At 38.7% G+C, this 24,648-nt stretch overlaps 1 protein-coding gene across 4 annotated transcripts in view; it reads left to right on the top strand.

Annotated features, from left to right (window-relative positions):
- TMEM245 (transmembrane protein 245) overlaps positions 1-24,648 on the top strand; it is an 80,320-nt gene that overhangs the window by 4,136 nt on the left and 51,536 nt on the right. For all 4 annotated transcript variants that reach the window (XM_042474091.1, XM_042474090.1, XM_042474087.1 and 1 more), the window contains exons 2-6: positions 6,789-6,906; positions 8,588-8,689; positions 9,907-10,017; positions 13,064-13,258; positions 17,468-17,637. In XM_042474091.1, the coding sequence (XP_042330025.1) occupies positions 6,789-6,906; positions 8,588-8,689; positions 9,907-10,017; positions 13,064-13,258; positions 17,468-17,637 (696 nt within the window). The remainder of the gene's footprint in view (positions 1-6,788; positions 6,907-8,587; positions 8,690-9,906; positions 10,018-13,063; positions 13,259-17,467; positions 17,638-24,648) is intronic.

Below are 24,648 nucleotides of genomic sequence, written 5' to 3' on the forward strand. Positions count from 1 at the left end.
TTCCTTCTTTAAATTCCATCCTTATTACAAAACTACTTTCTTGTACTTTCCTTGTACTTTTCCCTCCTTATCCCTTCAGACTTCTTTCCCTGTCTATACCTTTTTCTTTGTCCCACACTTGCCTATCACCAACAAACTACACTCACACACCTTCTACGATTTCCATTTACCCTCTCATCTGTCCATCCTTCTTTCTTCTCTTTCCTTACCTCTCTTCTCACTCTTCTTCAATCATACTACCCATCCATAAGATCACCTCTCTGTGATCTTTGATCTCCCGTTTTACCAACCATAATTCTGATTGACCCTCTCAAAAATAGGGTTTTTGAGGGGGTCCTTTCTCCTTTTACTAGCTTGCATGGTTGGAATTGCTTTCCTTGAAATCCTTTCCTTGAAATCTTCAGCCCAACACATGAATTTCCATGTGGAACTCACCAAATTTAAATATATGAACCAGTGCACTCCTTTAGACATCTACCCACTGAATCCCACTGAATACAGTCTCAGTTTAATATCTGATAAGTGTAGATAAGATTGCATCTGAAGCAATTGTGTTATTCTTCACAGTTTAGCCTTGTACTTAACTTTCACTTCCTTTATTTTACCTGTCTCAGGTTTTAGATTGTATGCTTGTCATCAGAAGAACTTTTCTTCTGGTCCTCTGTAAAACTTTCCTCTTTAATGATAGTATATTATCATTATCTTGTAGCAAGAATATCCAGTTTTGCTTGCATCTGCACTGCAGAAATGATCCAGGTTGACCTCACTTTAACAGCCCTGGCTCAGTGGTGAGGAATTATGGTGGTGCACCAGTGCTCTCTGACAGGGAAGACTAAATGTCTCCCAAATGTACAATTTCCAAAATTCCATGTTCATTTTTCCTCCTACTGACCTAAGTGCTCTCTTGACCCACAGTGGAAGCCCTTTGGAAAAATCATTATTCCAGGCCTGACTACTGCTTCCTCTGTGATGGTTAAGGAGGCTGTCACCTAGCAAGTGAAAATGGACCTCAGGCTACTAACAGATATACATGAATTAAAATTAAATACAAGTTGAGTCTCCCTTTCCCAGAATTCCAAAGTCTGAAACGTTCCAGAATCCATAACTTTTTAAAGTATCAGCATGACAGGGCAGCATTGGAGGCAGGGAAGGAGATGGCATGGCCAAGTTCCCAGCCAAACTTTATAGATGTGGCAGCTGCACTGGTGGCTAGTGCTGCTCTATCTCCTTTGCCACAAGGAGTCCTGGAACCAAACCCCAGTGGATACTAAGGGCCTATTGTACATTTCTCTTATGTATTGGTTTGCTTTGTTCAGGGATTGTTGGGGTTTTTTGGTTTTGGGTTGGGTTTTTTGTCTGTGTAGAAGAGCATTTCAAAATGTAATGCCTTTAACCCTCAGTCTGAAGTAGTGAAGTTTTAAATTGTTATTCTACATAATATGTAACCAGGCTATGCAGTATATACTGGAGCCTGGAGTTGGGTAACTCAGGTCACATTGCCTGGAATAAAGCCAAATATGTGACCTGAGCTTGGATGCATAACTGGATGCACATTTAAATCACCATGTTTCATGGAGGACATTCATTTTGAGCAACTATAGTTTGCTTTTTGTAATGTGTGTCAGGGTCCTGCCATTAGTGTTTTCAGTGAGGGAAGATGCAATGTTGAGAAAAGGGTAAAGCAAACAATATGGCAGTTTTAGAAGAAAAGTATTTTAGCACTTGGTTTTCTAACATTAAAGGTTGGTACTATAGATATGTCTTAGTTAATGAAGTTGATGGCCATTAACTGAACACTTGGTAACAGAGGCACAAATAATGTGGAAAGAATAATAGGTTCTTATACCACAAAAAAAGCACTGATATGTTACAACAAGTTGCTCCCCAACTAATAATATGAACACTATGCATGTGAAATGAAACAGCTAGGGCAAATAACCTAGTATGAATAAACAAAACCATTTTGAAACTTTAAAAAGGCTTGAAGCTTTTCATCCAAAATACATTCAAAAGGATCCCTTTGTTTTTCACTAGCCTTTACTTTTCTCATCATTTCCATTTTTGGTGGCCAAACTTAAAGAATTACGTTTTTTAACATGCTGTGTGAGAAAGGCTTGCTTGTTTTCCTCTTTTCACAGTTTTGTTGTTAACACATGCACAGGGAGAGATTATGGAAGTAGCAGCTTTTTTTCTGTTGTAGGCAGGCAAACAGCTAAAGTAGGATTGGCTTGAATAGAAGAATCCTATTCTTTCCTATCTCAAGCTTCCTTGCTTTGCTTACTTGCTGACATATATTGCAACCCGATACCAGAAGTCAGTGGTTCTCTAACCCTTCACCATCTTCTCCATGCCAATCCTATGGAAAAACTTTCAGCTAAATAGAGGATAAGGAGCAAAGGGGAGCCTAAGTGAGTTTAAAAGACTTTGTAAAAAAGGATCTTTACTGTCAGTGACTTTGTTAGTTGTAGCTGTCAGAGGCAAGTGAGGTACAGTATTCTTGTACTTGGTATTTGTTGTTAGTGATATTTGGCAGGCCTCATTAGTAATATAAACAGGGAAGGCTGATGTGTGTCTTAACATCATTATATGTAGTGCTTGCCTAGTCTTTTTAAGCAGTGTTCTGTATTGTACGTACATGAAGTTGAAGTGATTTGTTAGATTTGCTCTCTGTGTTTCAGTTACGCCACTGGAATTGTAATAGAAAACATTGTAAGACTCTCTGGAAACAGCAGTGCATTAACTGTGCTCCATTGTGTTGTCTTGCAGTATATATCGCTGGCAGAATATGTGGAATTCAGGTTTTTCAGTTTAATAATCAGGAAATAGCCATTTAGATTGTTAAATCCTGGAAGAAAATTAGGAATGGGGGGCAAATACTTCTGAATGAGAACTTAATATTTAGCATACTGTTTATGATGTTTACGGGCAAGTGCCTGGTGCCTATTACAGACTGCCAAAATAAAGCTGCTTTGGGTCTCTTTGGAGGTATGCTGTTTAAATGATGCATACATCCTAAGAATCCGGAAGCTGCACCAAAGCTGCCCTCCAGTGCTTAGGAATGGAGTGTGGCTTTTGCGTGACCTCTGGACTCTTAGGACCCATGCATCATTTAAATAGCATACCTCCAAAGAGACCCGAAGCAGCTTTATTTTGGCAGTCTGTAACAGACCTGAGTTTCTGCAGCCAAAATGACAAAAACTAGATATGAAAGGGACACATTGTCTGTCGTGAAGAACTCTGCATAAGTACAAAAAAACTTTAGGGATCCCCTCCTGCCATTTTTGTGCCCTCTTGGTAGCACACTACTGTGTTTTGTCAAGGGAGCAGTGAAAAATTCTGCAACTTTTTGCTAACTTATGCTAACATAAGGCACACACAGAGACTGTGAGGGGTGTTGCGTAGAACTGCTTCCATGGAACCCTTCAGGATGTGTTCTGCTCTAACGGCAGCTGCATATTCACCCTTTTCCTTTTGTGGTTGGGAAGAATGTTTTGCGAAGCTGAATAAGTGGCTTTTTGCCAACCTCATATAAATGCCTCAAAACATCTTGGCTGGATATGGGTTTGGCAGTAATTGGCCCCCAGTTATTCTGAAGTTGCGCACCCATGTCCTAAGTTGTAGAATTCCCCTCTACCAGCCAAATGACTTAGCATGCTCAGTGAATTTGGAGTTGTGACTGTTGTGACTGGGGAAATAGGAAACCAGGGAGAGTGAGAATGAAACGAATTAACTGGGGGGAACAGTACTGAGGATGAAACAGGTTAATTTAAAGAGAATTATCTCACTGTGTACATAGATCTTTTTTTTATTAATACTGTACTGAGAAACTTATTTTTAAATGAAAGCATTTCACCCCACTCTGCAGCTGCATAGGCTTCTAGAACAGCTTACAAGGATCAATAAAAAGATAATCTTCATGCTTCAAATGTAGAAGACATTAGAAGGAAAAGGGATTGCCTAGGGGCATAAATGAGAGATAGAAACATCAGTGGAATAATCCAAGTTACTGATATATTTGGGACTGGGTAGAAGTTTGCCCAATCCAATTCATAATATGTGCAAAGATAGCAACAGAGTTTCTTTTGCTTCTAACTCAGTTCTTACTTAGTTTGAAATATGTTTTAAAAACCTCAGTGAAAGCAAATGCAGTTAATTGTCACCATACTGCAGATTGGAAAGGACTCTGGTTGCAGAAAGTGATTTGTGACAACCTTACAGCGCAGTTAATGCTACAGATCAGGGTCTGCAATGTTGTTCAGAGGTATTGGATCCCTTTTGAGGGTTGGGTTGAAGCTGAGAGTAGCTTACAACAGCCATGCATTGTCATGGCATTTACCATCATCTCTGTTATAGATTGGAGGGCTGTGCAGAGGCATTTCTACAACAGTCCTGCAATGTAGTACATTGCTAATATTCCAATGTACAGGTGGGACTAGTTGAATCTTCCCTCAGGCTGCTTATCCCTTTATTTGCATGCAGATGTTTCATGATAATTGACATGGATGTGTATCGAGCCATTGTTCACACACGCCCTTTTAAATGAGGCCCAGTTCAACAAAGGATCTCTATCTTTGATGCTAACTTTTTATAAACAAATACATTTGTCCTTCCACATCTGCAGCTTTGACTTTTGCGAATTTGATTATTCACGGATTTTATTAATATGTTCACTGTAGGAATATCTACGTCTCCTAATGCAACTCTGTGATCAACCTTAACCAAAAGTCACACTGAAGGACCTAGAGAGAACACTCCACTACACATTTGTAGCTTCTCCAGTGCAATTCTGTGGTCAATATCTGGCAGATGTTGACCATAGAGTTGCACTGTAGGGCCTAGAGATTCCTAGAGAAGTGTTCTCTCAGGTAAAAACATAATGTTTCTGTTATTTGTGGTTTTTCCACATTCACTGGGGTCCTATGCCCCTAACCCCAGCGAATGTGGAGGGATGAGTGTATGTTTTCTTTTCAAATGCTTGTCAAATATATACTTCCAGAGTTTGTTGTAGAATTCAACTTGTACATTAATAATATTTGCAAATGTTCATAGTATAATTTGTGTTTGCCTTTTATATACAATATCTAAGGTAGCAGTGACTGAAAGTTAAATTCTTTATATCAGGGGTGGGCAACATTTTCACTTCTGAGGGATGCATATGACAACTGGCGTAGGTTGTGCTGGCACTGAGCATTATTGTCCACATCTATCACTGTCTTGGAAGCCTCTGAACATCCCCAAATATATGTATTAATCCATCTAAAGTTTGATGTAACATTAGATACCAGCATGAGTGGCTGCAGTGGCATACATAGCGCTGGAATAGGTAGTGTGAATTCCATGTAGATTCAGGTATGTGGAAAACTGTGGGAATCGAGGAGCTTGCTGGAAGAGTGCTGCCACACACATCCCCACTCTGCATTTCTGACGGAAACCGAAAGCCAAAAAACATAGTTCTGCCATATCAAACAAGACTGGCATCTTCCTTTCATCTGTTGTGTGTTCCTAAAGACCCCTTCCTGCCCTCTCATTCCTGGAGACTCCAGATCTTGTCTAGATTCATGAAGCATCACTGATCAAAAATTAATCCCTCTCATCTCCCAAATATCAAAACAAACTTTGGAAACCATCTTAGGTTCTGTTGAGGGGGCAATCATGGAACCTCTATGGATTGGGGTTGACTTTAAGGTATAAATAGCAACCCAAAACTTAGCCTTTTTGCTGCCGTCAAACCCCCCCCCCCCCCCAAATGCTTGTCCGATGACTGTTGCCGTCAGACTGAGGTCCAAAACACACTGCAGGAATAATCCAGTTTGAGACTGCTTTAACTGCCCTGGTTCCGTGCTGGGGAATCCTGGGAATTGTAGTTTATCATGGCACCAGAGCTCTCTGACAGAGAAGGCTAAATGTCTCACAGAACTACAGTTCCAGAATTCCCTAGTATTGAGCAAGGGAGTTAAAGCATTCTCAAACTGGATTATTTTTGCATTGTGTTTTGGGCCTGAGTTGCTATTCTTTCGTCTGTAGACTCGAACCTTGTGATTTAAGCTGCTTCTGCTTTCTGTGGACCATCTTTTCAGGATCAATAGACATACCCTGTATCCAACCCTCAAAACTCCACTATCTCCATTCACTTTTCTATATTTGGTTAGCGCTATGTAAGACAATGAGTTACTCTAGTATGTGTGTTCTTTTATATTTCTTCACTTAAAGGTTCATGAAATCCCTTGTGCCTGGAGTCCATATAAGTTATTACCAGTATAGCTGGTACTTAGTTACTGCAAATGTTACCCCACTCGCAAAGCCAATTAATCCCCCAAATTAATTAAAGATGGTTTGCAGCTGTGAGTGGAGGCTCTACAAGCACCACACATTTTGGGTAACAGCACGGTGGATTTGATGGGCTGCAGGTTGTCTAACTGTGTAGGCTATCATATAAGCTATAAGAGATGGCTACTTTCTAGGTGGTAATCTTTAGGAATAAGCCCTACATTTTACAGAGCATAAGCGTTCCAGTTCATTCAGGACATGGCATCTACAAGGGAAATGCCATATTAAAGTTTGGAATAACCCTATTAGATTAAAACTAGAAAATATTTTTCTTTTCTGTGAGCCTAACTGTAAATAAAATGTTTGCCATACACTTGTAGTAGCTAGATAACACTATCAAAATTGTAATAAAAGCAACAAGGGTTTCCCGTTGAGGTCCTCTCACACTGTAAAATTATATCAATTTCATTTTGCCAGGATTTAGCTCTGATAATCTGTTTTCTCCTCTTTTCCCTCTAAAGATATGGACATTGATAGCAGCCTATCTGTTAACTGTATTATTCAAGTGGAACCCAAGCACTGAACGTTACTTGAGAACAATTTCTGTTCCTATCTGGATTTTATTGCTCTTTCATTTGGGTGAGTATATTGTTATCCAAAAATATAAACCATTTCCATAGTTTTCTGAAAGATGTGCTAACTTTACATATTAGTATTTCTATATTCAGAAATTTACCTGCCAATGTTGATTTTGCTTATGATGTGGATAAAACAAAAGTCTGACTAGTAATACTTGGAGACCTTGAAATTTGTTTCAAATTGTTTTCCACCAACCATTACCTGAAATTAGCCATATTTTGGTGATGGCCACAAATGTCCATGGAAATTTGGGATGTAAATCTGAGGGTATATACCAATTTTGTTTAAAATCAGTTCATTTATGCCTTCTAGAGCATAAAAAATTTAATAAATCTCCACAATGTTTGTTCAGGGGGTACTCAATATGGCAGGCAGTCATGGGCTCAAAATATTACTATAGTTTTCCTTTGCACAGCAGGTTTAATGACTGTGATGAATTTGTATAGCATAACAGACAGACACTTTTAAATTGTTATAGTATAGATTTATATTGATTAGTTTATAAGTTGTTTGCTTTAGATGATGATGAACATAGCGGAGTTACCAATCTGAAACTCTTTTCTTCTGTAAAACGTTTAAGATACCATTAATTTTCAGAGATAGGGAGAAACACTCCAAGTATTCAAGAATTCAGCTTCAGTTTGGATTCTACTCCTTGAAATAGGAAAAGGGAATTTTCTTGTTTCAAACAGCACTAAATTAATGGAATTTAATAATTTAGTCTTTAGGCATAACACTATGGTGTTATGTTATACATAGGAATGGTTTTGAAATGAATCTTGGGACTGCACACTCTTTTTTTTTTTTTTTTTTTTTGTATAATGTGGTTGCTGTCCTGGTTACTGGCAAACCATAATTTGCTGTTACATCAAACATGTCAAATAAATGTTACACTTACCCTGGAATTTAAGATTGTGAAATAGGGTTTAGTCATAATTTGGCTTTATACCTTAATCAGCTTACTCAGACTCTAATAGGAAACAATTCTAGCAAGAACTCCACCTGTATGAGCCTTCCACACCTCTTTACATTGTCAGATGTATAAGCCCAGTGCTTAAGACAGTGATATTCATGTAGTGGTAAATCTTAGATTACCATTATGAGATCTGAGGATTAGGTCATGGTTATTCATAGTTCTTGATAGGCACTGTATTTGCATACTGTAATAAAACACGGTTCATCATCATCATCCTTCCCTATTTCTTTGACATGATTGTGGGATCAGAATTTTTCATTTCTACTTTAGATGACAGTATGTCACATTTGTGTGTGTGTATAAATCTGCATTAGAACAGGTGAAAAGTTTAGTAAAATGTTCACTCTTAAATTTTTTAGTCCATAATAAAGCATTGTGTATCTGTATCCAGTTAATCATTATGTTTTGGATTTTAAAAAAACCCTCTAACAATGAAAAACTGCAAACTGTGAAAGTTAAAATATTTAAATTCAAACAGACATTGTTGTTTTAGTAAGTGGCTTGGAAAATAATAATAATAGACAAACTTTTTTAAAAAAATTGAACAATCAATTTCAAAAAGAAAACAGGAGTGTTTGGGGTTTTTTAAAAAAGTGATTTGGTTTAAAGTTTAAACCAATTTAATTCAAACCAGGCAATCCTTATGCAAATTATTTAACTAAAATTAATGTGGTGGTTATTAAAGAAAAACACTTTCCCCCCCAGCCTCTGCAGCAGGCTCTTGGAGGATTCCAGTTTTTTTGGTTATAGTTATCTTGATGACTGTCGGTATGTTGCATGAGCAACCAACTGGGCAAGAATCTTCAGGTAAGAAACAGACATGTTTATGGTAATTCTGTTTAAGATGTGTTGTTGAGAATTGAGCGTAGTTGTGTATGCTATTTTTAGCCTAGAGGGCTGCGTCTGGGATATGTTTGGGAGCCATGGTCCTATAGCGCAAGCTTCTTCATCCACATGTCTTACCAGCTTGGACATTTTTCTATCAAACATTGCATATCTACCTGGAAGTACAGTAACATCCAAAATCCACAAAACAGTGGTGCCTTTATTCAACCTAACAAAATGCACAAAATACATTATGCAAGCTTTCAAAGGTCCACTCGCTTCTTCGTCAGGCAAAAGTGTTAAAAATCATACACCAGGAAAATTTTAAAATGATGATGTTAGTCATAAGTCTGCATTTTTTCAAGGTGTTGTTGGTGTGGTATTCTGTGAAGGGTTATCTATGTAAGCATGCCTTTCCTCCTTCTGACTATGTACTACTGGGAACAAAACACTCCAAAGTCTAGGAGATAAATTTTGAATTCTAATAGCAAATGCCTCTTGAATTGCTAATGGAATTCAGTTTTTATTTCCTGGACTTCGGAATGCTTTACTCCTAATGCCACATGGCCAAAAGGAGGAGGGCTCCACTTTCGTAGATCCATGGAACAACACACCAACAACAACTTGAGAAAATGTAGGTCTGTGACTAACATCATTTTTCAGTTTTTTTCCCCGTGTATGATTTTTAACATCTTTGTCTGATGAAGAATCCAGTGGAACTTCGAAAGCTTGCATTGTATTTTGTGCATTTTGGTAGGTCAAATAAATGTATTACTATTTTGTGGATTTTAGCTGTTGCTATATGGCCAACATGGCTACCCCTGATTGTGTTATCTAAAAGTAAGTTTAAATAAAGTTCAGTTCCTTTCACTTACTGTTTAAGAATACTCTTTTTAAAATGTTAAGACGCTTCTGATTGTGGATGTAATGCATTTATAGTTGTCTGTCTTCTTATGAGGCACCAAGCCCAAATTTTACTAACGTGAGCCTCATCCCAACTTTCTTTCTGAAACTTTCCACCTATATGGTAGTGCACATAGCCCTGTAGTACAGTTGAAGTGAATGGTTGTATGCACAGTTCTGGTATCAGCTGAAATGAAATACTGTATAGTTTCAGTAGGGAAATGGGCAGGAAAAATCCAGTTATTAAAATGTGTAGAACATGTTTGCTTTAAAAAAAACCTTTGTATCTTTTAAAGGGGCAGAACTACCTGGTCAGATGATTTCAATTGCTGCATCCACAATTGCCATGGCAATATCATTTTCAGGGGATGAATCTACTAATGAAGAACATCCATCCCAACCTTCAGGTGACTGAATGCTCTGTAAGAATGCCAGAAATGTTTTAATAAAAATTAGCTTCCTTTGGCTTAATCTTTGGATTTATCTTTTTGTGGTTGGTTCTGAGGGTGAGAGGTGAAAGGCAGTTATCTAGAGTTGCTATGCCACCTGATTGAACAAATGTCATAGCATGTCACCCAGTGCCAATTTGGAATGCCATCTGACTTGGGGCCCGAACAAACAGGCCAAAATAAAGCTGCTTCAGGTTACTTTGGAGGTATGCTATTTAAATGATGCATGCATCCTAAGAGGCTGGAAGCTGCACCAAAGCTATGCTCAAGCCCTAAGGACTGAAGCACAACTTTGGCACAGCTTCTGGCCTCTTAAGATACATGTGTCATTTAAACAGCATACCTCCAAAGTGACCCGAAGCAGCTTTATGTTGGTCTGTCTGTTCAGGCCCTTAGATTCCACACTTCCATTTTTTAAAAAAGAAAGCATGTCTATAACTTTTGTAAGAATGGAGTTATAGCAACAATCGAGTAGCAAAGTTAGATCTGAGGTATTGTTTCTCAGAATCAATTTTCAGTTCCTTGGATCAATGTCAAAACTATGTGGGAAAGTCTAATTTTTCTAGGAAGATTTTGTGAAAGCCAATTTTGCAAAGCTCATTGCAAAGATGGCACAGAAAATAGTGGAGGAGGACTGCAATAAATCAGAGTAAAAGCTGCAATTAATGATTTAAGGTTCCAGTGAGTCTTTTGTTTTTCATGGCTTGCTTGATGCATTCATACTATGCATTTTTATTGAATGTGCGGGGAAGGAATTCAGATTCTCCGTCAAAAGCTCCCCCATTGAACACCCCTGTTGGCTTGGCCTGTTCACCAAGGTCTGTCACTGAGACTGTGGCTACAGCTATATAGAGATCTAGTGGCAGCTAGCTCCTTCCGCTCACTTTCTATGAGCAAAACCCCACCACAAACCCCTTAAAGAAAACAAAACAGAGAAAAAGTAAAGGAGCACCACATAAACACAGCTCCCAGTTCACCTTCTGCTTTAGTGTGCGCCTCTGGCAGCAGTTCTAAACAGCTAGGCTGCTCTCTTCACAGAAGTGACTCACAGAGCCCCTGCCCCTTCACACCCATGTTTGTAAAAACCTCACCCAGTCAAAGATGGCCACCTAGAAACAGCTCTCCTTCTGTTCCCTGTGCAGGGACTGAGCTTGAAAGCCTCTGGCAGCAGTTGTAAAAAGCTAGGCTGCTAACTCCACTTCCAGTGACTCACACAAGCCCCATCCGCAGTTATAGTTTGTACATATTTGTGAGCATTGGTGCATGTGATGTGGCTGGGTGTGAGACAGTATGTAAAATTTACATATGCTGAATTAGGTAATGAATTTATTTAAATGAAACTGTCCCTGTTTGAATGCTTTTATTTCCTTATAAATGTTAAAATATGAGCATAAATAAAAGTGTGAACAAAAGTATCACGCTAAGCAACTAAAATATTTTTATTCATATACTATGTCAGGGATGAGCACAATGTCTACAGGTAGATATACGTAAATGGGGGGTCATGGGTAAAAAATCTGAGAACCACTGCTTTACATACTTAATCAGAAGTAAGCTCTACTAAGGTTCAGTGGGACTTCCTCCCAAGTAAGTGGAAGAAGAAGCACAACTTAAATCTTAGAAGGCAGCCTATTATAGTAAGTATGCAGTGCATTTTGATTCTGTCTTCATCAGTGACTACTATAAAGCATGCAGACCTTCAGTTCAGTGTATATTTGTGAAGCATCATTCATATTTATCATTTTTTGTGCGTTTTTCAGGCTATGAGCCATGTTCTGACATCAGGAATAAACTCTTCTAGAACACAGCCTCATAGTCCGTCCACAAAAGGCTATGGATGCCAGCAGTGAAAGCCTTCGACTTTACATCATTTTTATTTTCTTCTCTAGCAGTAGAAAATGTACTGTCCAAGTAAGACTAAAATACAGTGCACCCTTGTTTTACGTGAGGGATCTGTTCCGGACCCCCCTGCGTAAAACAAAAAACGTATATGCTTGAGCCCCATTACAAGTAATGGGGCTCATGCTCGCGGTGGCATGAGGTGGTGGCAGTGCGCATGCCATTGTTTCTTCTAGCGCACAGCACTAGAAGAAGCAACACTGCTTTCAGTATGCTGAAAGCAGCGTATAATGTGCCCGCATCATACGCGGGCGTGCTGTATTAGAAAGTTTAGTTAAATGTAGATATAGAAGAAAATGCAAAATATGAACACTTTAAAAGTTTTGTTCTCGGTAATAATTTTGTATGCCATCAAATCAATCTTTTCAACAGATAGTTTGATATTTTAAGGTTGTCTTTATTTTTCAGGGCATTTGTTTTGGCAAAATGATGTAGAACTGCTTTTCTGTTTTAATTTTCTACACGTTCAAAAAGTGGAGCATTGGTTGTAGTGATGTTTTATCAATCAGACATGGTTAACAAACCTATGTCTAGCTGGTGTTTGTTTTTTTTTAAATTCTGGTTTTCAAGATGAATACAAAAAATGGTTTGGTGTGATGTCTGATGTAACCTGTGACGTGATTCTAAATACTAAAGTAAGAATTTCTGTTTGTGATAGGGAAATGCCAGGGTACATTAAGTCTTTCATAAAACAACAACAACAACAAAACTGAGCAGCAGAAACATCTTCATTTTGAGTTGAGTCTTCATCCAGTAGAAAACAATACTCATTTTTATGCATGACTTGTTTATAATTAGAAAAGCGTTTTAACTAGTTTTCTTCTAGATAGGTCAGTAACCTGTGTAAATGTCAATTTACTATTAATGTTATAATTATTTTATAGGCTTTACATGAGATTGGCAAATGGAACTTTTCAGAGCTAAAGCAATCCTAAAAAGGCTTATGATCAGATATGCTTATTTTATTTTTTTTATTTTATTATTATACTATACCCCCCTCCTTTTTCCCCAGCATGGTGACCAGTTCAATTGGGACCCACAAGTTAAAGCTTAGTAGTCTTATAGAAATTAAGAGTGATCATGTTGTTCTTTTTTTCCCTTTTAGAATCTACAGAAAGTGATAATGCATCTTCTCCTTCTTCATCCACTGTGCGTGGCAGACAGAAACCTGACATTGGTGCACTTCTTAGAAAGAAGAAAACCAGTGACATCTACTTTATTTTGCTTGCATGGGCCATTGTAGTAGTACAAATCTGGCTGAATCTCTGGATAATTCAGCTGCTACCAGTACCATTTGCAGGTTAGTCATTACTTTCTGATACTGTGAAGCAAAACAATATCATATAGGTGAAAGACTTTAAGGCAATTATAACTTGCATACGGCTTGATTTTATTTGAGTGATCATATTAACAAAATTCCCAACTCGCCAATTTATTATAACACAGCCTAAGCCAAAACGAAAACTAGTGTGAAGCTTGCAATTTTTGACACATTTGTCAATATTTTTGACAAATTTATAAATAGCAAGGGAACTTTTCCATTTCCTCTTCTCCACTGCAGCATGGCCTGACCATAAGCAAATGTGGGTTGGGGATTGGCCAGAATAGTCTGGCAAGTGGCATGGGTAACGGGTGAACTGAAGGAAATTTGACTTGTAGGAGGTGAGCAGAATTGAAGAAAACAGTAATTCCATCATATCCAGATTGAACCTGAGTTATAGACATCCAGTCTTTTACTGTATCCAGGCAACAGGTTAGAAATCAAAAATGTTCTCCAAAGATGCAGAGAGATAGGATAGCAATAGCATTTAGCAACAGCATTTACATTTCTATACTGCTTCATAGTGAACTCAGCACTCTCTAAGCATTTTACAATCTCGTAAGATGCCTTGGGTTCCTTCCTGGGAGAAAGGCAGCATAGAAATGAAATGAAATGAAATATATAAATAATAAGCCAACTGCCCCAAATAAGATGGGTGCCGATTTTACTGACCTACCAAAGGGTAGAAGGCTGAGTCAACCTGGACCCATCTGGGATCGAACTCACAATGTTGTGGCTGCAGTATCAGCATTTAACCACTATGTCACCAGCACTAAAATTCAGCTAGGTAGACTCAGTAGGCTCTTATTCTATTGGTCAGTAGGCAGCCTAATCCAAGACTTGAGTACATCCTGTTCTAGGTGGGATATCACTGCTTCTGAAAGATCAGGTAGGCAGCCTGAGAATGCTCCTGGAGGGTCAGCTGATACTGGTGACCTAAAGTACTTAAGTTCAGCTTTGCCTGGTGTACCAGCTGTGACTTTGCGGAAGAAGAATCTGGCCACATTATTCCATGCTTTAATTACCTTTTCTTTAGATTACTATACTGCACTCTACATGCAGGTGCCCTTGATATTTTTTTTTTATATATTTTATTGGAAGCTACAGTTAATGCAACATGTGATAGCTAGACTTTTTCAAGAATAAGTCTATGAATAACTTCAGTGGCTTCCAATTCAAGAAGGTGTAGATGTAAAAACTTATAAATTAGGATACACAATATTTTTTGGCCTGAGGACCACTTCACTTATTGTGGGGTTTGCACTCATATCTGCATATACATGCATATATTCCACACATGAAGTGCACATTCTCTTTTCCTCCCGTACACCTTAGTACACTACTATCCCCCAAAAAGGCCCTCCCTGTCCAGTTAAAACCAATCTGTGTAGCAGTATCTTTCCCTTGTGGTACAGCTGGCCAGCTATGAAGGAACTACACAAGACTCCAAAGTGTAAATATATAAAACTGAGGACTAAATTTGGAATCATCCTATCCATTGTATTCACCATATAAAGATGTGAGAGCTGGGCAGTGGAGGAAGTGGATAAGAAGAAAATTAATTAATTCAGGATGTGGAGCTGCAGAACAGTGCTTGAGGATATTGTGAACAGCCAAAAAGACAAACAAATGGGTCCTTGAACAAATCAAGCCTGAAACCTTCCTGTAAGCCAATATGATCAGACTGTCATACTTTGGCCACATCATGAGAAGGCACGATTCATTAGAAGAGACAATAATGCTAGGAAAGGGAGAGGGTAGCCAAAAGACCGGAAGAACACATGCGGATGGATAGACTCCATCAGGGAGGTCAAGGGCATGAGTTTACAGGGCCTAAGCAGCAGTGGGTGACAGAGGGTCTCAGAGATGTCTCATCCACAAGGTTACTATGACGCGGGATCAACTCAAGGGCATTTAACAACAAATTAATCAAATTGATTTATTTAGTCTTGATGTCTGCTAGAAAGGTATACAGCAGACCTTTTATGAGGCTTAAAATGCAGTTAAAAGGCACATTATTTGGTTTTGTTTTTCATATAAAGTTTGATCTCTTATCTTTAAGATCACATTATTGGCATTGGCTTTGGTCCAGACTTGGCCTTAGAATTGGCCAGCTAAAATCAGCAGGACTTACAGTACATATAACACGATGGTGGGGGTTTTGAAACTGATCATAGCCATTGTGTAGATGAGCATAGCCTTAACAGCATTGCAGAAATTCAAAATATTGCACAGGGTAACATGATCATGGTTTTGTTAGCAAAAGATTAGAGTATTCTTAATGTCAGATAGAAATCTACCACAGGAACACAATTATCTTTGAATCTAAACTTTAATTTTAGCTTCCCAAAGCTTTGGGATATAAATTGTCATTGATAGAATCATAAAATTTTAGCTTCTGACTAAAAACTTTAGCTGTGGCTAGTGGTGTGGTTTTATCAGTTATATTTTTCTCTCAGCAAAGGTTTCTGTGCTTCTGTCTTTTTGGCTGTGCAAGTGCTGCTAGAGTTGAGCACCAACCATGGCATGAACATGGTTGCTGGTCTAAGACATGATTTTGTGTATATATAACACTTTCAAAGCATGGCAATTTGGATTTGGGAGTTTCAAGTGCAATTGAGGAAAGGAAAACTCCCTTCCACATAACTCTACAGGTTGCTGGGAAATGGCTTGGCTTCCAGTTTGTTTCCAGGCACAATTCAAAGTGCTAGTTATGACCTATAAAGCCCAAATAGCTGTGTCTGCCTGTATGAGCTGGCCTGGGCTCTGAGATCCTGAGGAGAGGCTCTTTTCTCATTGTAAGCATGGTTGGTGGGAGCGCAAGAGATGACCTTCTCGGTGGCTGCCCCTGGACTGTGGAACTCTCTTCCCAGGGATACCAGAATGGCCTCTTCCTTGTTGTCCTTCTGCCAGCAGGATAAAACCTTCTTATGCAGACAGGCTTTTAAAAACAGAATGTTTTTAAAGGACTGGCTTGGGTTGTTGCATCATTTTAAGTGTTTTAAACAGTTTTATCTTTTTAACTGTATTTTATTCTTTTAATAAGCAGTCTTTTAATATTGTATGTTTTAATACTGTATGTTTTTTCTGTGTTTTATTGTACTGTTCTTTTTATATTGTGAGGTGTTCTGGGTCCTAGTTCTGGAAAAAGAATGGATATGAATAATAATAATAATTACTAGACTTCACACTTAGCTGTGCTAAGCTTAGAGGGAAGGCTGAGTGGTAACAATATCGGCAAGTCAGCATACAAGATTGCCACTTGAGGGAGCCAGTAGAAAGTAAGTCAGATCTCACACAAATAGAAAGAGAGCGCTGTAGACTCCAAGGGAAAAGTCTAGTGAAGTAGATTAAAAAGTCAAACATTTACCAAAAGACAGGAATTGGGTTTCATGATTAAAGACTCTATGGATTCAAGTTAATTTTAGATAGTAAGGCAAATTTAGATGGAATTCTCATGGTGCCTTAGAAGAGTCATATAACACGTGTCTAAGCAACTCTGTTTATTTGCTTTTTCTGTAGTGTCACATGGACAGAAAAGAAAACCCATGGTCACTAATATTTGAATATTTGTTTAATAAATTTTGTAATAATGAAAAGAAAATGCTAAGTGCATTTGCAGTTAGTCAACTTCAAGAATCTCAGTGAATAATGCTTATTATAGTGAGCCCTTGTTATCTGCTGGGGTTTGGTTCCAGGACCTTACATAGATAACAAAATCCATGGATGCTCAAGGGCATAAATACAATGGCATAGCAAAATGGTGTCCCTTTTATATAAAATGGCAAAATCAAGTTTTGCTATTTGGAATTTATACTTTTTTAAAAAAATTTTCAATTAATGGATGCTTGAATCTGTGGATAAAAAAATCCGTGGATAAGAAGGGCTGACTATATCTGTTGGTCAATCTCTTGCTTGGAGCAGAGAACGTGAGGTCCCTCCAGATATTGTCAGTTCTAGTCAGCATAGCATATAGTGGAAATCTGGAGAGCTGAATGATGCCCTCCTCTGCTTTGTAACTACTGATTATGTACTACCATGAATTCCTCAAAGTATTATTATTATGTATTAAGAAGAAGAGCATAGAGACTTTTCCCCCCTATGACCAGAGCATACTGCAATGGATAAAGCATACTGCAGTGTTGCTACATGAATGTTTAAAAACTTCTTCTTTTTTTCTGATTGCAGTGTGGATTGTCAAAAAACTTGTGGTTCACTTTGGGGTTGTGAACTTCTTGGGGAATCACTGCAACAGTTGGTGGCATGTCCTGGAAGACTTCGTCAAAGAGCGTCAGGAAGCTCTTGCACCACGGCCCATCATAGGGCTTGGAAGAGTCATTCTAAAATTAGACAGTAAGGTATTTAAAGTTACTTTAAATATCTGATTTAAAGAACTTCACTCTAAAAAATAGTATCTGCTTTTCTTTATCATTATCTTCATTTCATTATACTGAATGGATTCACATGCTAAACTCCTGCTGATAATTGCTTAGACAGAACTCCTTCCATGTTGTAATCAATAATGCTTATCTTCTTACATTTTTGGATACATTATATTTAATACCTTATCTTAAAGTTGTGTGAGTAGTGGGATGTTCTCACTACTGGACTGTGTACTGGTTTCTCTTGTAGCACTGAAGGACCAGTATACCCTCTAAAAGAGTGCTTGGTGGTGGTTTCAGGAAGAATAGTAATTCCCCTCTCCTCCCCTACCACCATTGTGAGTCAGTTGGAGTTACTTTTCTGAAAAGCAAGAACATTGTAATTCACAGACATGCAACTCACGATTCAAATTAATATTTGTTATTCTGTAATCTGGAAGTAAATCAATGGACCAAGGTTTTAACATTTCTTATTTTCATCCTAGAGACAAGTGACCAGTGGGGTCCCACAGGGCTCTGTCCTGGTCCCAGTGCTATTTAACATCTTTATCAATGACTTGGAGGACAAAATTGGGGGCATACTTATCAAATTTGCAGATGACACCAAACAAGGGGGAGTAGCTAATACCCCAGAGGACAGGATTAAAATTCAAGATGACCTGAATAGACTAGAAAGCTGGGCCAAAGCTAACAAAATTAAATTCAACACGGAAAAATGTAAGGTACTGCACTCAGGGCGTAAAAATGAAATGCACAGATATAGGATTCCACCTCAACATTAGGAGGAACTTCCTGACAGTAAGGGCTGTTTGACAGTGGAACACACTCCCTCAGAGAGTGGTGGAGTCTCCTTCCCTGGAGGTCTTTAATCAGAGGTTGGATGGCCATCTGTCAGGGGTGCTTTGATTGTGAGTTCCTGCATGGCAGGGGGGTTGGATTGGATGGCCCTTGCGGTCTCTTCCAACTCTATTATTCTATGATTCTATGATTCTGCCCTCCAGAAATGTTTGTTATTTTCTCTCAATTACTTCTCACCCAATGGAGTGATCAGTTCTGTGTCTCCTTAGGTTACTTTTAGCTGTATTGGTGCATTAGATGCTTCCTTCCTATGGATTTTACTCTATTCTTTTGAAGGAATTGGATACAGCTGTCATGATTGGGGTCTGTTATATTGCAACTATGTCAGTAAAGGTCTATCTGTGTGGTGGAAAAATGAGGAGGAGATGGCCTTTCTACACAATCCACCATGACTTTCCCATGGTGTAGTAGTTGGCTAGTCTCTGTATGGGTAAAAATTGGTAAATCATTTGTGTGTCAACCTTTTATGTCTCAGCAGCTTTTCTGTACTGCTATTCAATTAAGAATTTCCAGGGTGGCTTATAGCAACTAGTAAAACAAAATAAATACAAAAACAACAAATAAAAATTCTTTTGAAATAAGGGGTCCTCTCCCATTGTTATACAGCATCTTTCTTTATGTTGAGCCGCCTCTGTTTTGTAGGTCCCAGACAAAGCTGTGTAGCAACCCCCCACTTACCATGCTATGGAATAGATAATTCCCGCATAAAAGTGAGGTATAATGGATCTGGGTAAGCAAGAAAAGTGGCATTCTTTACTTGTGTCTTTTTTTTTTATCCTGCTTCATCTTTAAATATCCAGTAATAATTGAATAACAACAATTGCCTTGTCTTCATTTTTAATTTTAGTCTATCTGCTGTAAAGTACAGCTTTTATATTTTCTGCTAAATTGGATTAGAGCTACTATATTATGTATGTCAATGAACATTTCAGTGTAAACACAATGACATGTGCTAAACCTGTTACCGAATTATATTGGCCTGAATCAAAACAGTTTTACTTACAAGCAAACCCAAACCAGAAGGTACAGTGGTTTGAACTCCTGTGTATAATATTTCCATAGTGAACAGCAAACAATAACAGTATAAATCAACACACACACAAGCTATACCTGTTTAATATAGTAGTGCAGTCATACTGCTGTATCCATGGGATCATCAGTAACTGGTTTCACATACCTGCATCTGGTAAGATTTCTCTAGGCATCAGGAGTCTGACTCAGTGGTCAACTTAGAGCAGAAATACAACATTCAGCATTGTCCACAATTCCCACTATCTATTGTAAGTCTGGGAACACATCCCCTGTGGATACATGGGTACAACTGTATTTATTCAATTATTAACAAGCTTGCTAGCTTATGAGAAGAAGTAAGGATGCCATATGTTAAATGAAGCTCTATAAAGTCCAGAAATTAGAAGGCACAGCTTATGCCTTATCAGATGTACTAGAGATGTTCCAGATACCTTGACTTCACTTTTCAGTTCCAAATCTGGATGGGAAGATGAACCAGTTAAAATACAAGTATGTGGAACTGATCAAGATGCAGCTAGACGGATCGTCCTGTTAATTTTTTCTTTAATTGTTACGTTTTCCTGATCTTTGAAAGTAAATTTAATAACCCACTAGTGGAGGAGAGATTGAAAGAATATGGATGTCCACACGTAATGTTTAATGTACAAGCAGTCTATGAATATGTGTGCAGATATTGATTTGTATAAACATAAAGTTCTTCACATGAAACACTCAACTTCTGCACAGTTTATATACACTACACAGGCTTTATATCTATATGGATATGCATATTATAGGCATTTAATGGAGCATACATATGTTCTCATTTAGGCAGTTCTGGATGCCATCCAGTAACCGTTTGGTCATCAAAGAGCATTTCCTTATCTAGAAAATGTGAAAATATACTAACCTTTACATTGCCATAGTATTCAAGCTTCTTGATTAACCAACCATTATAATAAGGATTTTTTTAAAAATCTGAGATAGATAGGTCAGTATGCAGTTAAGTCTGTGAGCAAAGTGGAATTAAAAAAATGTAGACTCTATTAGTACACAGTAGGCTTCACCACACCCACTCCTACTCTTGTCTCAAAGGATGAATATTTTGTCAGTGTATTGGGCTGCAATTTTCCTCCTTTCTTCTTCATGGTTTCTGTGACACACACATAAGGGTCATTCTGCACATGCATGGAGATCTTGTATGAACCCATTCAGGTTCTGAGATAATCTAGAGAGGCCCTCCTTTCTCTCCCACCATCTTGTCGAATTCATTTGGTGGGAACAAGGGAGAGGACCTTCTCAGTAACTGCTCCCAGGACTTGGAACTCTCTCCCCAAAGAGGCCAGGATGGCCTCGTCCTTTCTGTCCTTCCAGTGGCAAGTGAAAACATTTTTGTACTGCCAGACCTTCATAAACAATTGAGTTTGAGCCATTGATGCTGTGTGGTGCTGGACTGATGGTTGAATATAGTTTTATTTTACTGTTTTACTGTTTTAGTATTTTTAAGCATATACTGTTTTTAAGCTATTGTATCTTTTAAATTACATTTTGTTTTTAAACGGGATATACATTTTTAAAACTTTACTACACTCATCCCTCCACATGCACTGGGGTTAGGGGCACAGGACCTCTGTGAATGTGGAAAAACCACAAGTAACAAAAACACTATGTTTTTACCTTAGATAACACCTCTCTTGGCCCTCCAGTGCAACTCTGTGATCAACATCTGCCAGAAATTGACCATAGAATTGTGCTGGAGGAACTACAATGCCTAGTGGAGTCTTCTCTCTAGGAATCTCTAGGTCCTTCATTGTGACTTTTGGTTAAAGTTGTGTTGGAGGATCTAGATATTCCTAGAGAGAACATATTAATAAAACGGTGAATAATCCAATCCTCAAAAGTCAAAGCTGTAAATGTGGAGGGATGAGTGTAGTTTAATTCTGTTTTAATTCCCATTTTGTATTAGCATGAACTGTTACTCTTCAAATTACTATGATTATGTATTAAGAGGGGCATATTAATCAAAGACTTTATTTTTTTATGACCAGAGCCATGATTACATGATTACTACATCCCAATTGCGGGGGGAAAGTGGGGTATAAATATAAATATTATAATCATCATCATGATCGTCTTTGGAAGTTTCTAGAACTGCATTTGGGCAGTAACCCCATCCCCTTGTTGGCACTCATATAAATTGTGTGTTTTGTCCATCATCTTGGTATGATCCTTTCACTGTCTGAGGGCTTCTAGTCCAAAGACTTTCTTTAGGAAGAGTCTAGGCTATGGGATGAAGACCCTGCTTTCTGATGGCCATGTGTATTGTCTCTTCTACCTGAGTGAGGACCACATGGTTGACTCATTTATGTTTTGTCAGACTTTTATCCAGAAAGTGAGGCATAACTGAACAAACCCCTATCATTCTGACTTTAGCACAACATTCTTCATCTTGATACTGATCTAAAATTATTTCTTGTCAATGCCCTGTTATACTTCCACCTCAGCCTTTTAGAGGGTTCAGTATCATTAGAAGAAGAATCAGGTCATTCATCTCTAGAGGATCCTTCTGCTTCCTCTTTTGACCTGCTGGCAGGAGATCAAAATCTAGTTTCCCCATCAGATGACCTGGGCACCTGTGTGGAACAGGTCTCCGAAATGGCTAAGGACTCACACTTTAAGAAATCAAGCTTCAAAATACTCTTGCTACAGCTGTAATGTTTTTGGCAGCTTGGAAGGTGGCATGTTACTCCTGGTAGACTCCATCCTCTGTTTCTTCCACTTTGAGGAGGATTGAAAATCTGTACCAAGTACATCAGCCAGCCCTCCATACCCACAGATTTTTTTTATTCATGGATTCAGGCATCTACAGCTTGAAAATATTTTTAAAATATATAAATTGCAAACATCACATCTTGGTTTTCCCATTTTATATAAGGGGCACCATTTTCCTATCCATTGTATTTAATGAGACTTGAATATCTATGGATTTTGATATCCACTGTGGGTCATGGAACCAAATCCCAGTGGATACCAAGAGCCCACTGTTTAAGAAGAAGACTGTGCTTTGCTTTTTAAGTACCCTCTGCCAAATTTCATCATTATCAAATTGCACAATCTGGATCTTCCAAAAAAAGGCCCATACTTCTCCATCCATTAAGGAGGGAAATAAGATTGATGCCATGGGCCATGACTATTTGGGAGAAATGCAGCATATAGGTAAATTACATAATAAATAAATTAAAAAATATATTCCACTTCTTATCAGGTTTGCATGAGGGTCTACCAGTAGTTCCTCTGGTAACAGGTTGCCCCCATAATGGAATGTCTGTAGGGCAATGATAAAAAGATGGGCAAGGCTGCGCTCCACAAGTCTAACCCATGATGCAGGGTTTGCCGTTGAAGCCTTTCCATTTGACAAGCCGGGGAAACACAATCAGAAAATGAGGTTGATGGCTAAGAGGTAACTCTCCAATCCCAGCCTGCACAAGCCAGAGCTAAGCAGTACTAGTTGAAGCGCTTCCCACCTAAATGGGTCTCAACTTTTCCACCTCATCAGCATTCCAGAGCTCCCTCTTAAAGCTCATCCTTTTCTTGGGATTCTTACAGTCAGTCACAGCATTGCTTTTCCACCAAGAAATTGCCTCATAAGTCCTCTTGGCCAAGCAGCTACCAATCCTACTTCCTTTTTCACAACTGGTTAGTGCACATTTGACAGGTGGTATGCTGTCAATGCAGATACATGGGTACTATGTATAATTTGACAAGTATACCATAAAGTTCTGTGAGCTGCCCCTGGTGCAAACTTCAGACCCACGCAGTCTGCAGACCCACTCAGCCAGGAGAATGCAGTGCTCCTACAAAATGGTGTGATAGAGCAAATCAATCCATCCCTTTTACCCCTCAGGTTCTACCGAAAATAGTTCACAATCTCCAAACAGAATAAAGGCTTGTGCCTAATCTTGGATCTCAGCGAAATTAATTTCTCCATTCCTCACAAATGGTTCAGCATGGTTAGTAGTTCTTTTTCTTCAAGTTATTCCCCATTTATGGTCACCCTAAGGTGAACCTGTCATGGGGTTTTCTTGGCAAATTTTGTTCAGAGAAGGCTTACCATGAATGGCTACTCTTTCAAATATGCTTCCTCTCCTCTGCAGAGAAGAATGGTTCACCTTGCTAGACCTACGGTACACGTACTTTCATAGCAGTATCCAGCAGATGCTTCCTTTGATTCTCTGCTTACCAATTTTACATCCTCCCCTTCATCCTTGCGCTGTCATGAATTTTTTTTTAATAAAATGTCTGGCTGTAGTAGCAGCTTGGCTAAGTATCAGTGGTATCTCTGTCTTCCTGTCTTTAGACAACTGGTTGATAGTCTCTCTTTTATTTCCACCAGCTTCTGCAGATGTACATTTAATGGTGTCCTTTCTTTGGGACCTGGGATTCATGATGAATTGGGAGAATTCATTGTTATGACCATTCCCTCATATTCAGTTCATAGGTGTGGTTCTCAACTCTGTGGAGTCTAGAACATTTCTACCCCAGTGCAGAGCATTTTTCCTGAAGGCCCTGATGCAGAATCATAGAATCATAGAGTTGGAAGAGACTGCAAGGGCCATCCAGTCCAACCCCCTGCCATGAAGGAAATCACAATCAAAGCATCCCTGACAGATGGCCATCCAGCCTCTGTTCAAAGACCTCTAAGCAAGGAGACTCCACTATACTCTGAGGGAGTGTGTTCCACTGTCAAACGCCCTTACTATCAGGAAGTTCCTCCTAATGATGAGGTGGAATCTCTTTTCCTGTAGTTTGCATCCATTGTTTCGCATTCTAGCCTCTGGAGCAGCAGAAAACAAGCTTGCTCCCTCCTCAACATGACATCCTTTCAAATATTTAAACAGGGCTATTATATCACCTCTTAATCTTCTCTTCTCCAGGCTAAACATCCCCAGCTCTCTAAGTCGTTCCTCATCATGGTTTCCAGACCCTTCACCATTTTAGTCGCGCTCCTTTGGACACACTCCAGTTTCTCAATGTCTTTTTTTAATTCTGGTGCCCAGAACTGGACACAGTATTCCAGATGGGGCCTGACCAGAGCAGAATAGAATGGCACTATTACTT

Source organism: Sceloporus undulatus, chromosome 6 (genome assembly GCF_019175285.1).
Source record: "Sceloporus undulatus isolate JIND9_A2432 ecotype Alabama chromosome 6, SceUnd_v1.1, whole genome shotgun sequence".
Lineage (NCBI taxonomy): Eukaryota > Metazoa > Chordata > Lepidosauria > Squamata > Phrynosomatidae > Sceloporus > Sceloporus undulatus.